This window comes from Staurois parvus, unplaced genomic scaffold, assembly GCF_062004578.1.
Source record: "Staurois parvus isolate SC_StPar_1 unplaced genomic scaffold, SC_StPar_1.0 ptg000155l, whole genome shotgun sequence".
Taxonomy (NCBI): Eukaryota; Metazoa; Chordata; class Amphibia; order Anura; family Ranidae; genus Staurois; species Staurois parvus.
In genome coordinates, this window is record NW_028317951.1 from 16,045,666 (window position 1) to 16,060,157 (window position 14,492).

A 14,492-nucleotide genomic window follows, 5' to 3' on the forward strand; every position below is an offset into this window, starting at 1 on the left:
TGGCCTGTGCACACAGCTGCCCACTAGCACACCGCTAGTCTCTAGCAGCCCCTTGCTGCTTTTGGCTTCCACCTCTCCTAGGTGAAGCCCATCTGACTTCCAGGCAGTGACCTCCTGTCTTCCAAGTGGAGCCCTCCTGACTCCTATCTGCCGGGGTGGAGCCCTCCTGACTCCTATCTGCCGGGGTGGAGCCCAAAACTCTGGTCCTGACTCTATCTAAAGGCCTGCACACACCTGTGCAATCAGTCTCCTGGCCTATTCCAACACCTGGTCCCAGGATTGGAGATTTCATCCCTCCCAGATCTCTTTGAAATCTCCAGGCTCCAGATCCCAAAACAGACCTTACAAACAAAGGAAGAAAGTGAAAAGCCACTTTCCTCCGTATCAAACCTTTACCCTGGAGCCCCTCAACCTGCCTTGTTGAGAATCCAGGGTGACAGATCGCCACACTGTCACAACACATAACAAGTTTTTGTTAGGAGCAGAATTATTGCTGGTTAGTAGGGGATCAAATACTTATTTTACTCACTGAATGGCAACTCAATTTATAACATTTGTATCGTGTTTTTTTCTGGATTTTAGGTTGATATTATGTCTCTATCATTTAAAAAACATCTATGATAAAATCTATAGACACTTCATTACCTTGTAAGTGGGCAAATTTACAAAATCTGCAGGGGATCAAATACAGTCAGGTCCATAAATATTGGGACAACAACACAATTCTAACATTTTTGGCTCTATACACCACCACAATGGATTTGAAATGAAACAAACAAGATGTGCTTTAACTGCAGACTGACAGCTTTAATGTGAGGGTATTTACATCCAAATCAGGTGAACGGTGTAGGAATTACAACAGTTTGCATATGTGCAATGTGCAATGCACATTGGCAACAATTATCATAGCTCTGTATGACATGAATTTTATTAAAGATTAAAGTACATATCAGTATTGATGTACACAGGGCATATATTTCTTACTTTCAATAAACAAAATCATTTCTGCACCTATTTACCTTGGCTCCCCTGAATCATTATCTTCCTCTTCTTCTTCACTTCCACTATATTCATACTCGGTTTCATCTGGAAAGAATATAGAAAACAATTGATTATTTATGTATGAATTAAAATATATGAATCTGTGATTTGTTTGATAAATATGTGCAGGTTTTGGCCAAAAAAACATGTGGACTGCAAATTTGAACAAAAAAAATGAATTAGCACACATTGCTTATGAATAAATCACTTGCCATACGCATTTCCTTACCATCAATTTTCCACTTTCATCAGGCAAAATGAAAGCCTGATATTACATTATTGATTACACATGTTAAAACTTAATTCACAACTTGTGGCTTTGACTAATCCTATTACCTTTCTCTCCACGTTTTTTCTTAGTTCGATCAATGTGGTCCTTCAGCTGAATTCGAACCTGTCTTTCATTTGGCTGGTCTCTGATGAATGGATGCTTCATAAGCTGCTCTGTTGTGGGTCTTTGGCTGTGGTTCTTCACTAGGCAGCTTTCGATGAATGACTGAAACTTTTTGGACCTAAGTGGAAAACATTTGATCATAATATATGCATTCAAATGCAAACATAAAACATGCAATGCTTTGAGGCATGGCTATCGAACACTGAGTAATGAATCTAAACAGGTTAAACAAATATTTTCTAACTACAAGAGAAGTGTGTTTTCTTACTTTAATCATGGGGTGCTTTGTGTATTGTTTTCAGGTCTGTGCAGTAATGCAATATGACAAACCCCTGAATTTTGTCTGTGTGGGAGTCTCCTGTAATAATGATTGATCACTGCTTAAATTGTGTAGAGTGGCTGGTCTTGTATCCGCCCCCTCCTCTTGTTTTCTGCAGATAGCCCATACTGGGTAGGCCTAATGGGTCCCTCCCACAGCTCTACTCTCTTCACTGATTATGTGCAACAAAGAGATTATGACACCATCAATTTTACAAGGCAAGATCTGGGTTTGCTGGGGCATCTGGTGCACACAAAGTGGATTTCTATTCTGGGTGGCTATTGAGAAATATATTTAAATGAAAGTTTTTGTGCCTCGAGATTAGTTTTAAAGCTCTAAAGCCCTGTTACCTTTTGAAACAGAGATAACTATTGACCTAGGAAGATATATATATACATATATATATATACAGTGGGGCAAAAAAGTATTTAGTCAGCCACCAATTGTGCAAGTTCTCCCACTTAAAAAGATGAGAGAGGCCTGTAATTGGCATTATAGGTAGACCTCAACTATGAGAGACAAAATGAGAAAAACAAATCCAGACAATCACATTGGCTGATTTGGAAAGAATTTATTTGCAAATTATGGTGGAAAATAAGTATTTGGTCAATATCAAAAGTTCATCTCAATACTTTGTTATATATCCTTTGTTGGCAATGACAGAGGTCAAACGTTTCCTGTAAGTCTTCACAAGATTGGCACACACTGTTGCTGGTATGTTGGCCCATTCCTCCATGCAGATCTCCTCTAGAGCAGTGATGTTTTGGGGCTGTCGCTGGGCAACACGGACTTTCAACTCCCTCCAAAGTTTTTCTATGGGGTTGAGATCTGGAGACTGGCTAGGCCACTCCAGGACCTTGAAATGCTTCTTAAGAAGCCACTCCTTCGTTGCTCGGGTGGTATGTTTGGGGTCATTGTCATGTTGGAAGACCCAGCCACGTTTCATCTTCAATGCCCTTGCTGATGGAAGGAGGTTTGCACTCAAAACCTCACGATACCTGGCCCCATTCATTCTGTCCTGTATATGGATTAGTCGTCCTGGTCCCTTTGCGGAGAAACAGTCCCAAAGCATGATGTTGCCACCCCCATGCTTCACAGTAGGTATGGTGTTCTTTGGATGCAACTCAGCATTCTCTCTCCTCCAAACACGACGAGTTGTGTTTCTACCAAACAGTTCTATTTTGGTTTCATCTGACCATATGACATTCTCCCAATCCTCTTCTGGATCATCCAAATGCTCTCTAGCAAACTTCAGACGGGCCCGAACATGTAGTGGCTTAAGCAGGGGGACACGTCTGGCACTGCAGGATCTGAGTCCCTGGTGGCGTAGTGTGTTACTGATGGTAGCCTTTGTTACGTTGGTCCCAGCTCTCTGCAGGTCATTCACTAGGTCCCCCCATGTGGTCCTGGGATTTTTGCTCACCGTTCTTGTGATCATTTTGACCCCACGGGGTGAGATCTTGCGTGGAGCCCCAGATCGAGGGAGATTAACAGTGGTCTTGTATGTCTTCCATTTTCTAATTATTGCTCCCACAGTTGATTTGTTCACACCAAGCTGCTTGCCTATTGCAGATTCAGTCTTCCCAGCCTGGTGCAGGTCTACAATTTTGTTTCTGGTGTCCTTCGACAGCTCTTTGGTCTTCACCATAGTGGAGTTTGGAGTGTGACTGTTGAGGTTGTGGACAGGTGTCTTTTATACTGATAACAAGTTCAAACAGGTGCCATTGATACAGGTAATGAGTGCAGGACAGAGGAGTCTGTTAAAGAAGAAGGTACAGGTCTGTGAGAGCCAGAAATCTTGCTTGTTTGTAGGTGACCAAATACTTATTTTCCACCATAATTTGCAAATAAATTCTTTCCAAATCAGCCAATGTGATTGTCTGGATTTTATTTCTCATTTTGTCTCTCATAGTTGAGGTCTACCTATGATGCCAATTACAGGCCTCTCTCATCTTTTTAAGTGGGAGAACTTGCACAATTGATGGCTGACTAAATACTTTTTAGCCCCACTGTATATATATATATATATATATATTCTTGATCATTACATCCTAGAATCTGTAAGCAAATCAGACATCAGATATACCTTTTTTAACATGAAGTGAGTAAATGCTTAGTAATGTGTGGCATTTAAAGGGATCACAATACTTCCTCTGACAATGCCTGTGCAGAACTTAGCAGTGTTTATGTATGACAACAATCAGCCTACCAACTTGTGATTTGCCACAAAAGTTAAAAATATTGCTATCTTGGTGATCACTGAGGGGAATGGAGACTAAAGAAAGACTTGATCTTGCCCGTAGCAGACTGTTTACATCATCTCAAACTAGGCAAATTCACCTCCTTGGAGCTTAAAGTAGAAGTATAGGCAACACTTTTTTTTTCATTTTGGTGAGAGTAAGGGAGGATTATAACCCCTGTCAATTTATTTTTTGTCATCTGTGTTCCATTGGGGAGATTTCCATTTACTTCCTGTCCCATAGCCAAAACAGGAAGTGAGAAAATCTCTGCAAATTAAGAGAATTTTTTGGGGACCCCCAGGTCACCAGAACTAGTGTCCCCATTGGAAACTTTCCCCCCTATTACTTTTTTGAAGACAACCCAAAATGTGGGCTTTTACTTTCACTCTCTATGATAATGGTAAACAGGACAAATAGAAAGGGAGGATCTCCCTAACGGGGGCACAGACTGCCATAAAAGCCTAACAGGTGTTCTAATTAGAGATGAGCGAATTATTCAAAAATTTGATTCGGCTGATTCGCCGAATTTGCGGGAGAAATTTGATTCGATGCGAATTTATTCGCTGCGAATTTAACTTATTAAAAGGGTTTCTAGGCTTCAGAGAGCCTTTATATTAGTGCAGAACACTGTACCTTTAATTTAAATGCCCTTGGAGTCTGCTGGGGAAGAGAAATAATACTGTCAGTCAGTATGACATGCAGATGAGTGCCGTCGATCTTAGAATCACCGCACACTTCACTCATTTGGGCAGTCACGGGGCATGACGAAGAAGAAGAAGAAGAATGAAAAGAAGAATGAAAAGAAGAAGAAGAATGAAAAGAAGAAGAAGAATGAAAAGATGAAAAGAAGAAGAAGAAGAATGAAAAGAAGAAGAAGAAGAATGAAAAGAAGAATGAGAAGAAGAATGAAAAGAAGAATGAAAAGAAGAATGAAAAGAAGAATGAAAAGAAGAAGAAGAAGAATGAAAAGAAGAAGAAGAATGAAAAGAAGAATGAGAAGAATGAAAAGAAGAATGAAAAGAAGAATGAGAAGAATGAAAAGAAGAATGAAAAGAAGAAGAAGAAGAATGAAAAGAAGAAGAATGAAAAGAAGAATGAAAAGAAGAAGAAGAAGAATGAAAAGAAGAAGAATGAAAAGAAGAATGAAAAGAAGAAGAAGAAGAATGAAAAGAAGAAGAATGAAAAGAAGAAGAAGAAGAATGAAAAGAAGAAGAAGAAGAAGAAGAATGAAAAGAAGAAGAAGAAGAAGAATGAAAAGAAGAAGAAGAAGAATGAAAAGAAGAATGAAAAGAAGAAGAAGAAGAATGAAAAGAAGAAGAAGAAGAATGAAAAGAAGAATGAGAAGAAGAATGAAAAGAAGAATGAAAAGAAGAATGAGAAGAATGAACAGAAGAATGAAAAGAAGAAGAAGAAGAATGAAAAGAAGAAGAAGAAGAATGAAAAGAAGACTGAAAAGAAGAAGAAGAAGAATGAAAAGAAGAAGAAGAAGAATGAAAAGAAGAATGAAAAGAAGAAGAAGAATGAAAAGAAGAAGAAGAATAATGAAAAGAAGAAGAAGAATGAAAAGAAGAATGAAAAGAAGAAGAAGAAGAATGAAAAGAAGAAGAAGAAGAATGAAAAGAAGAAGAAGAAGAATGAAAAGAAGAATTAAAAGAAGAAGAAGAAGAAGAATGAAAAGAAGAAGAAGAAGAATGAAAAGAAGAATGAAAAGAAGAAGAAGAAGAATGAAAAGAAGAAGAAGAATGAAAAGAAGAAGAAGAAGAATGAAAAGAAGAAGAAGAAGAATGAAAAGAAGAAGAAGAATGAAAAGAAGAATGAAAAGAAGAAGAAGAAGAATGAAAAGAAGAATGAAAAGAAGAAGAAGAAGAAGAATGAAAAGAAGAAGAAGAAGAATGAAAAGAAGAACGAAAAGAAGAAGAAGAAGAAGAATGAAAAGAAGAAGAAGAAGAATGAAAAGAAGAAGAAGAATGAAAAGAAGAAGAAGAAGAATGAAAAGAAGAATGAGAAGAAGAATGAAAAGAAGAATGAAAAGAAGAATGAAAAGAAGAAGAAGAATGAAAAGAAGAATGAGAAGAAGAATGAAAAGAAGAATGAAAAGAAGAATGAAAAGAAGAAGAAGAATGAAAAGAAGAATGAAAAGAAGAAGAAGAAGAATGAAAAGAAGAAGAATGAAAAGAAGAATGAGAAGAAGAATGAAAAGAAGAAGAATGAAAAGAAGAAGAATGAAAAGAAGAATGAAAAGAAGAATGAGAAGAATGAAAAGAAGAATGAAAAGAAGAAGAAGAAGAATGAAAAGAAGAAGAAGAAGAATGAAAAGAAGAAGAAGAATGAAAAGAAGAAGAATGAAAAGAAGAAGAAGAATGAAAAGAAGAAGAAGAAGAATGAAAAGAAGAATGAAAAGAAGAAGAAGAATGAAAAGAAGAAGAATGAAAAGAAGAAGAAGAAGAATGAAATGAAGAAGAAGAAGAAGAATGAAAAGAAGAAGAAGAATGAAAAGAAGAAGAATTCCAGTACAGCAAAAAGTGTATCTGCAGAGAGCTCCGCTATTTCTGACAGTTCTCTGACAGTTCCTTCACATTTACAGCGGTTGAAACATTGTATCTATTTATTTCCGAATAAAAACATCTGTATCCTAAATGGAAACAAATAGATACAATGTTTCAACCGCTGTAAATGTGAAGGAACTGTCAGAGAACTGTCAGAAATAGCGGAGCTCTCTGCAGTGACACTTTTTGCCGGCTGATCAGGGAAAATTCGATTCGTGCATCCGAAGTTTGCTAAAATTCGGATTCGGTGCGAATCGAATTTTTCCTAATATTTCGAAACGAATTCCACTTCGCCAAGTTCGATTCGCTCATCTCTAGTTCTAATCCATCTCCAAAAAAAAAAAAAGTTATATTTTAATGATTTGATTCTGTGAGCTGATCTCCTGCTGATCGGAATGGAATCTGCCCTGTGTGGAAGGGACCTTAGTACTGCTGTAGAGACGATTATTGATGAAAATACCAAGTCAGGTATTTAAAAGTAGCTGCATTTAAAGTGACATTAACAGTGATGTTTTAATAGCTTTTTTAAATTTATTATTGCCTGGAGTTTAGCTTAAAGCAGAACTGTGGTGAAAATTTTTATTTTCCCATGCAGTGGGGCTGGGCCCGCACTGCATGGGTTAAGTGTTTGTTTTGTCTAGGGGCTCAGGGATGAGCTGTACTTACCCTATCCTCCGATCCTCCAGAAAACCACGCTCCCCCCACGTCCAACAGTGTACTGTTCCTGCCATCCTCCCATCCAGAGCCTGTCTATGGGCGTAATGATGTCAGGAACAGCCTATTCACTAGAGTGTTAGCATGCGGAGGGAGGCAGGAGCAGTGGGGACCAGTCTCGTGTTCGGAGGATCGGCGGATTATTATTATTATACAGTATTTATAAAGCGCCAACAGTTTTCTCAGCGCTGTACATTACAATGGGAGACAATACATGCGACAGTACAATAACAATACATTGCGATACACGAGGGGTTCGAGGGCCCTGCTCTTTAAGTAAGTTTATCTTTACTTTCAGAGCCCCTAGACAAAAACAAGCATTTAACCCACGCAACGTGGGCACAGACCCACTACATGGAAAAATTTATATTTTTCCCGGATTTCTTCTTTAAACTTTGTCCCAGAATGTAGTAACAATATATATTTAAAACTGCATGAATTGCAAACCTAATTTTAGATATATGGTTAAATATATATACATACCTATAAAACTGACAGATTAAAACTATAATCTATATTACTGAATGCATCCTAATGTAAGAATGCATATTGTGGTTGTCCATTTACCACGTATCAACATGATCCCAATTCAGTAAGCTGGAATAGTTAAAGATAGAGGTGCAACTTAATCATGAATAATTTCTGTCCTATCCATTTGTGGAGGGAGATGTAAATTGTGTTGTGTTGCTCTGCAGATTGTTAGGAACACAGCAGTTAGCCGTTAATGGAATGCTTGGCGCACATCATGTCTGCTGACAGGAAGTATTAGTGACAGGACACCAGAAAATTACCTCACAGTTCAGGTGAAAAGCATTAGTACAGGCTCCCTCTGCAAGCTACATAATAAATGTCACAGATGTACAGCTATTGCATTGTTCTACTATGTTTTTAGGGTAAAAAAAAAACAACAAGCACAGAGGCAGCAAATTACATTAAAAGCATAAAAAAAGATAGACTTTATTCTAATAATGGTGTGATTCAGCTGATGAATCACAAGAACGTCTCTTTCTTCTTCTATTCTACATTTTCCAGATGCTGCAAAATGATAGTTTAAAGCTGAAGTTTAACCCCCTCCCAAAAAATCCCTACATTTTTAGCCACATCACTTACCTATAATGAAGTATGTCCCACATCGCATAAGTAGCTGGATGCTGGAGAAATCTTAAAGTGATAGTAAAGTCCACTTTTTAACTTGTACCTACAGGTACACTTATAATAGGGCTTACCTGTACTGTAGGTACAGAGAATAGCTCCCAAACTTTCACTGTTTAGGAGATATTCACAATGGATGCAGCTGGTGACAATACCGGTGCATGTGCTCTGAAAGGACGGCATACCTGTGCCATACCTTCAGAGCTCCGTGCCATGGCTGTGACTCCCACGCATATGCATGGGAGTGATGTCATCATGGCCATTTATACAGCCAGAGCCCGCGAACCCGGAACGAAGACCGGGTGAAGATGGAACTCTGCAGTGAATAAACTTGAAGGTGGATTTTTTTTTCCTTCTTTTTTTAAGGACTGCTAGGATATCCCATTCTCTTCCTGTCTCTAAACTTACAGTGCTGTCATGGTTAACAGCTTCAACTGTCTGCACAACATGGGACATATTTCACTACAGGTTAGTGATGTGACTAAAGCTACAGGGATTTCTTTTTTTTTTTTTTGTGTGCTAAACTTCAGCTTTAAAGAGAATACATGTGGACATGGATCACGTAACCAATACTAGTTTGGGGTTTGAGATGACGTAAGGCATACTTAACTTTTTGAAAGTGTTAAATATTTTGTTGTGAGGCTAAATCCATTTAGACGGAAAAACAGACATTGGTTGCCTGACCTATCCCTGATTTGTGCCTCTACAGTTGCAAGAAAAAGTATGTGAACCCCTTGGGATTACGTGGAGTTTTGCATGAATTGGGCATAAAATGTGCTCTGAACGTCATCTAAGTCACAACAATAGAAGAACACAGTCTGCTGAACATAATACTACACAAACATTAGATGTTGCCATGGTTTAATTGCACATAACATGTAAACATTCACAGTGCAGGGAGGAAAAAGTATGTGAACTTAATAACTGGTTGACCCTCCTTTGGCAGCAATAACCTCAACCAAACGTTTCCTGTAGTTGCAGATCAGACCTGCACAACAATCTGGAGTAATTTTGGACCACTCCTCTTCACAAAACTGTTTCAGTGTAGCAATATTCTTGGGATGTCTGGTGTGAATCGCTCTCTTAAGGTCATGCCACAGCATTTCAATCGGGTTGAGGTCAGGACTAGTATTATGTTCAGCAGACTGTGTTCTTCTATTGTTGTGACTTAGATGATGTTCAGAGCACATTTTATGCCCAATTCATGCAAAACTCCACGTAATCCCAAGGGGTTCACATACTTTTTCTTGCAACTGTATATAACTTTGGTGTGTTGGGATTGTATCTAAAAACTCCTTGGCCTTCGTGAAGCAAGTTTGTTCAAAAACTTCAACTTCTCTAACAAAATTTTGGGCCTTCCAGAGACACATGCATCTATAATTATGTGACATTTTAATTGCACATGTGTGAACTTCATTAAATTAATTATCAGACTTTTTCCACATTAAAAAGGGCAAATCTTTAATTTAGGCAATCAAGACTTCATTTTGCTATCTGGGAAAATGGTGTAGATTGATTACTGTTTTGACATTATAGACTTTTGTTGTGTAGATCATTGACATAAATACCCGGTTAAATCGACTATATCACCAGGATATAACACTAAGAAATGTAAAAATGTTCAGGGGGTTGAGGGAGAATGCAAAGCACCGTCTACCTACAATCACATATTAAACCATGCTCTTGTTGTTAATAATCAGGGTGTTGAACACAACATTACTTCATACTATATCATGGCTGTGTGTCAAACACACAGCCCTTCACGTTAGATGGATTGTTAGATTCTGCTGATCTTTCAGCAATAATTGCATATTTTCCTGAGGTAGACATGGAGCTGATTTATAAATAGATGCTGTAAAAAAAAAAAAGGAAAAAAAAGAGGACCATATATATATGCTAGATATCTATACTGATATGGACTGGGTAATGTGTTAGGAACATAAGGATGCCCCATCGTTTGATGGAAATGAAAATTATCAACCTACAGAGGACTGAATTCAAAGATACCCCGAAAATCAAAGTTAAAAAATAATGCAGCAGGCTAGTCTATTATGTTGAAATTTCATTGCAGCAATTCAAAATGGTGCTCAGTAGTTTGTATGCATGCCTGATAATGTCAGGGCATGCCCCAAATGAGGCAACGGATGGTGTCCTGAGGTATTTCCTCCGAGATCTGGACCAGGGCATCACTGAGATCCTGGACAGTCTGAGGTGCAACCTGGTGTCGTCGGTTGGACCAAAACATGATATCCCAGAGGTGTTCTAGTGGATTTAGGTCAGGCAAATGTGGGGGCCATTCAATGGTATCAATTCCTTCATCCTCCAGGAACGGTCTGCATACTCTCACCACATGAGACTAGGCATTGATGTGCACCAGTAGGAACCCAGGACCCACTGCACCAGTGTTGGGTCTGACAATGGGTCCAAGGATTTCATCCCGATACCTAATGGCAATCAGGGTGCCATTGACTAACCTGTAGAGGTCTGTGCGTCCCTCCATGGATATGCCTCCCCAGACGATCGCTGACCCATTACTAAAACGGTCATGATGAACGATGTTACAGGCAGCATAACACTCTCCCACAGCTTCTACAGACCCTTTCACATCTGTCACATGTGCTCAGGGTGTACCTGCTCTCATCTGTGAAAAGCACAGGGCACCAGTGGCAGACTTGCCAATTCTGGTGTTCAATGGCAAATGCAAATCGAGCTCTGTGGTGCTGGGTAATGAGCACAGGGCTCCTTAGAGGATGTCGGGCCCTCAAGCCACCCTCATGAAGGCTGTTTCTGATTGTCAGGTCAGAGACATTCACATCAGTGGCCTGCTGGAGGTCATTTTGTAGGGCACTGGCAGTGTTCATCTTGTTCCTCCTTCCACAAAGGAGCAGATACCAGTCCTGCTGATGGGTTAAGGACCTTCTACAGCCCTGTCCAGCTCTCCTAGGGTAACTGCCTGTCTCCTGGAATCTCCTCCATGTACTTGAGACTGTGCTGGGAGACACAGCAAACCTTCTGGCAATGGCACGTATTGATGTGCCATCCTGGAGGAGTTGGACTGCCTGTGCAACCTCTGTAGGGTCCAGGTATCGCATCATGCTACCAGTAGTGACACTGACCCTAGCCAAATGCAATACTGGTGAAAAACAGTCAGAAAAGATGACAGGGGTAAAAAATGTCAGTGGCCTCCACCTGTAAAACCATTCCTGTTTTGAGGGTCATCTCATTGTTGCCCATCTAGTGCATATGTTATTAATTTCATTAACACCAAAGCTGCTGAAACTGATTAACAACCCTCTCTGCTACTTAACTGACTAGATCAATATCCCAGGAGTTTAATTGCCTTGATGCTATACTCTGATTAAACAGTGTTCCTTTAATTTTTTTGAGCAGTGTGTATATATATATTTATATATATATATATATATTTAACAACAGGATCCCATGCTTGGTTTAAGAGACACACGTTATGCTATAGTCGACTGCTCCACTCCAGTTCCCCATTATCTATAGATTGTCTCAGACCATCACAATTATCAAAACCATTAAAGTACAAATATACTGTTAAAGAGAAATTCAAGTACAAAAAAAATAATAAACAAGGGTTTAATATTTAAAAACTGAAATAATGTTACTTGTAGCTTTACCATATGCTGCAGTACAATATTGTGAACTGTGCTGCGTAAAAATGCGGACATACTGCATGAACAGTGCACATCACTGCACATATGGAGTAACACAAGTAGGGAACACTTCACAATATGTGTGCCATGCACACTCAGGGCTAAAATAATAATTTCGTATTCAATATTTTATTTTTTTTTTACATAAATGCACAGAAAAGTTGACATAAAGCAATCAAAATTGCAGCAAGAAGTTCTGAAGTGTGCAATTACAAGGTTTGTCAGCCTCATGAATAGTCAAACAAATGCTTATGACTACAATGTTAATCTGAGGCCCAAAGCATGGGCTTAGCCCTTGTAGTAAAGTACCTAAAGTTACTGAGAGGTACTGGAAAAACAACAGAGGAGTAGAGATTAGCAGGAGGTGTAGAGAAGAAGGGAAGAGTAGGGGAAGAGAATAGGGAAGGAGGTAGAGATGGTTAGGAACACTCAACATCTCCATACAGGGGTCTCATCCAATACGTCCCAGGAGCTCAGAGTTCCAATTTCGTTATGGTGCCTTGTAATTTAGCTGCGAGTTTTTCATTATTAAAACCCATTGCATACAGGAGTTTTCTTTATCATTTCAATTTAAATATTGTCCTCCCGAAGTGAAGATTATGAGTATTCTGATTCAGACTTTTTAGCAATAATAAGCTTATGAGAAAGAAAATCAACATACAAGTCCCAATGCTATTTAAATTCTTCCACTTGTGTTTATTTATCTGCAAAACATGTTTATTATGGTTCTTCCAATCTAGATCTAAAATCAACTTATTTCTGTTACCCAGGAGAAGCTAAACCAAATCACTTTCAGATGTAATACACTATGGTGAAGCAACGTACCACACACTTTATATGTTATTTCAGTTGATAATATCCCTTGCTACATATTGCCTAAAGGATTAAAACCGTTTAGGTTTTTATAGCTTGAATTTACACCTACAATTCTTATTTTGTAACATGCTAACAAAAATTATAGAAAGTTTGAGAAAGATAAAACTAGTATTAATCCAGCAGAACCTAGTGAAAAACTAGCATTGCTTAAAGTGGAACTGCACTGCATATGAGCACCACAAACCACAAATGTCATTTTACTAATTTTAGAATATTCAAAAGCAATCTCCCCCCATCCATCCATGTCTCCATGCTTTATTTAGCTGAGAAATTATTTGGAAAAACAACCCCTGGAATTTCTGACAGTGGCCATCTTGAGTAAGGGCAGAGGATTCAAGTAGCATTTACTTCCTGGAATCCATCTGTCCTTAGCTCAGGCATTGGCTGAGCTGAGAACCCTTCTTCCCCTCCTGAAGACTGCTGGAATGTATTACATCATTTGCCTAGGCAAGAAACCAGGAAGTAACTGAAGAAATATAAAAACAAGTAAATATGATATACTTTCCTATCTATTTATAATGCTATCAGCTTAAGGTTTAGAAATAGTCTAAGCTGATTTAGAGAGTGAATTTCCACTTTAAGCTGGCCATACACTGAAAGATTTTTGAACAAACATATATATGAAAAATCTCGTTAGTATATTTGATAACAGAGACATAGACTTGATAAATGTTGCTCAAAAGTCTTTTACCTATTTTTTTCATATAATACTCGATTTTGGCATGAATGGAATTTCTGAATGAAAATCATATTCACTGTTTAAAAATATTTTATTTGAGAAACAATTTCCATCCTGTTCCTTCAATATTTCTCATCACTGCAGTTCAAAATGAACACTGATTTGACCCCACTAATCATTAAAAAAAGTGAACAAGTGTTCTGAAAACAAAAGTTTTCAAAGTAAATTTTACAAGTGTATGGTGAGCTTTATTTTTTACTAAAATCAGCACAGCTCTTCCCTCTTGTGAAAAAACGATGAGGCAATATAGCCCCTGACGATGTTGTCATGTGATGAAACGTGTTGGGTGAAGCTTAGGGGCTGACATCACATCAGCCAGAGTGAGAAGTACAATTTTTACTTCTTTTATTGCTGGATATATCTGGATGGTTTGTGAGTAACGTTTATTACAATAAAGCAATATTGATATGTTGAGTTATACCCTGTTGAGTTCCTTCTTTCTCCATGCATAGTCTATAACCTGCCATAACCATTGCGGCATTTGTGAATCAGTGGTAATCAGCTGCAGAGGTTGCCTGTTGCCATCTACAGTATTAGCTGACCTAGTGTCATGCAATCAATTATGACCTTGTGTGATCAGAGGTCATATGCATTTAGTAGAAGGCTTTTGTATTATGGTTGTGGATTTTTTCACTATATGGGATACGCATGAAAATTAAGTGCACCATTGGTATTTGGATATTATTGTACAGGATTTAATAATAATAATTTGGATATGAACTTTAACTTTATCAGGAATGTATTGATATAATTAATGTTTTATCACTAGTCTTTGGAATATTGGTTACATT

The 14,492-nt window shown here is 38.3% G+C and overlaps 1 protein-coding gene across 17 annotated transcripts in view; it reads right to left on the minus strand.

Annotated features, from left to right (window-relative positions):
- Positions 1-14,492, minus strand: part of TNIK (TRAF2 and NCK interacting kinase) — a 389,337-nt gene that overhangs the window by 132,885 nt on the left and 241,960 nt on the right. For all 17 annotated transcript variants that reach the window (XM_089675505.1, XM_089675500.1, XM_089675502.1 and 14 more), the window contains exons 10-11: positions 1,378-1,553; positions 1,020-1,086 (exon numbers count right to left, since the gene is read on the minus strand). In XM_089675505.1, coding sequence (XP_089531631.1) covers positions 1,020-1,086; positions 1,378-1,553 — 243 coding nt within the window. The remainder of the gene's footprint in view (positions 1-1,019; positions 1,087-1,377; positions 1,554-14,492) is intronic.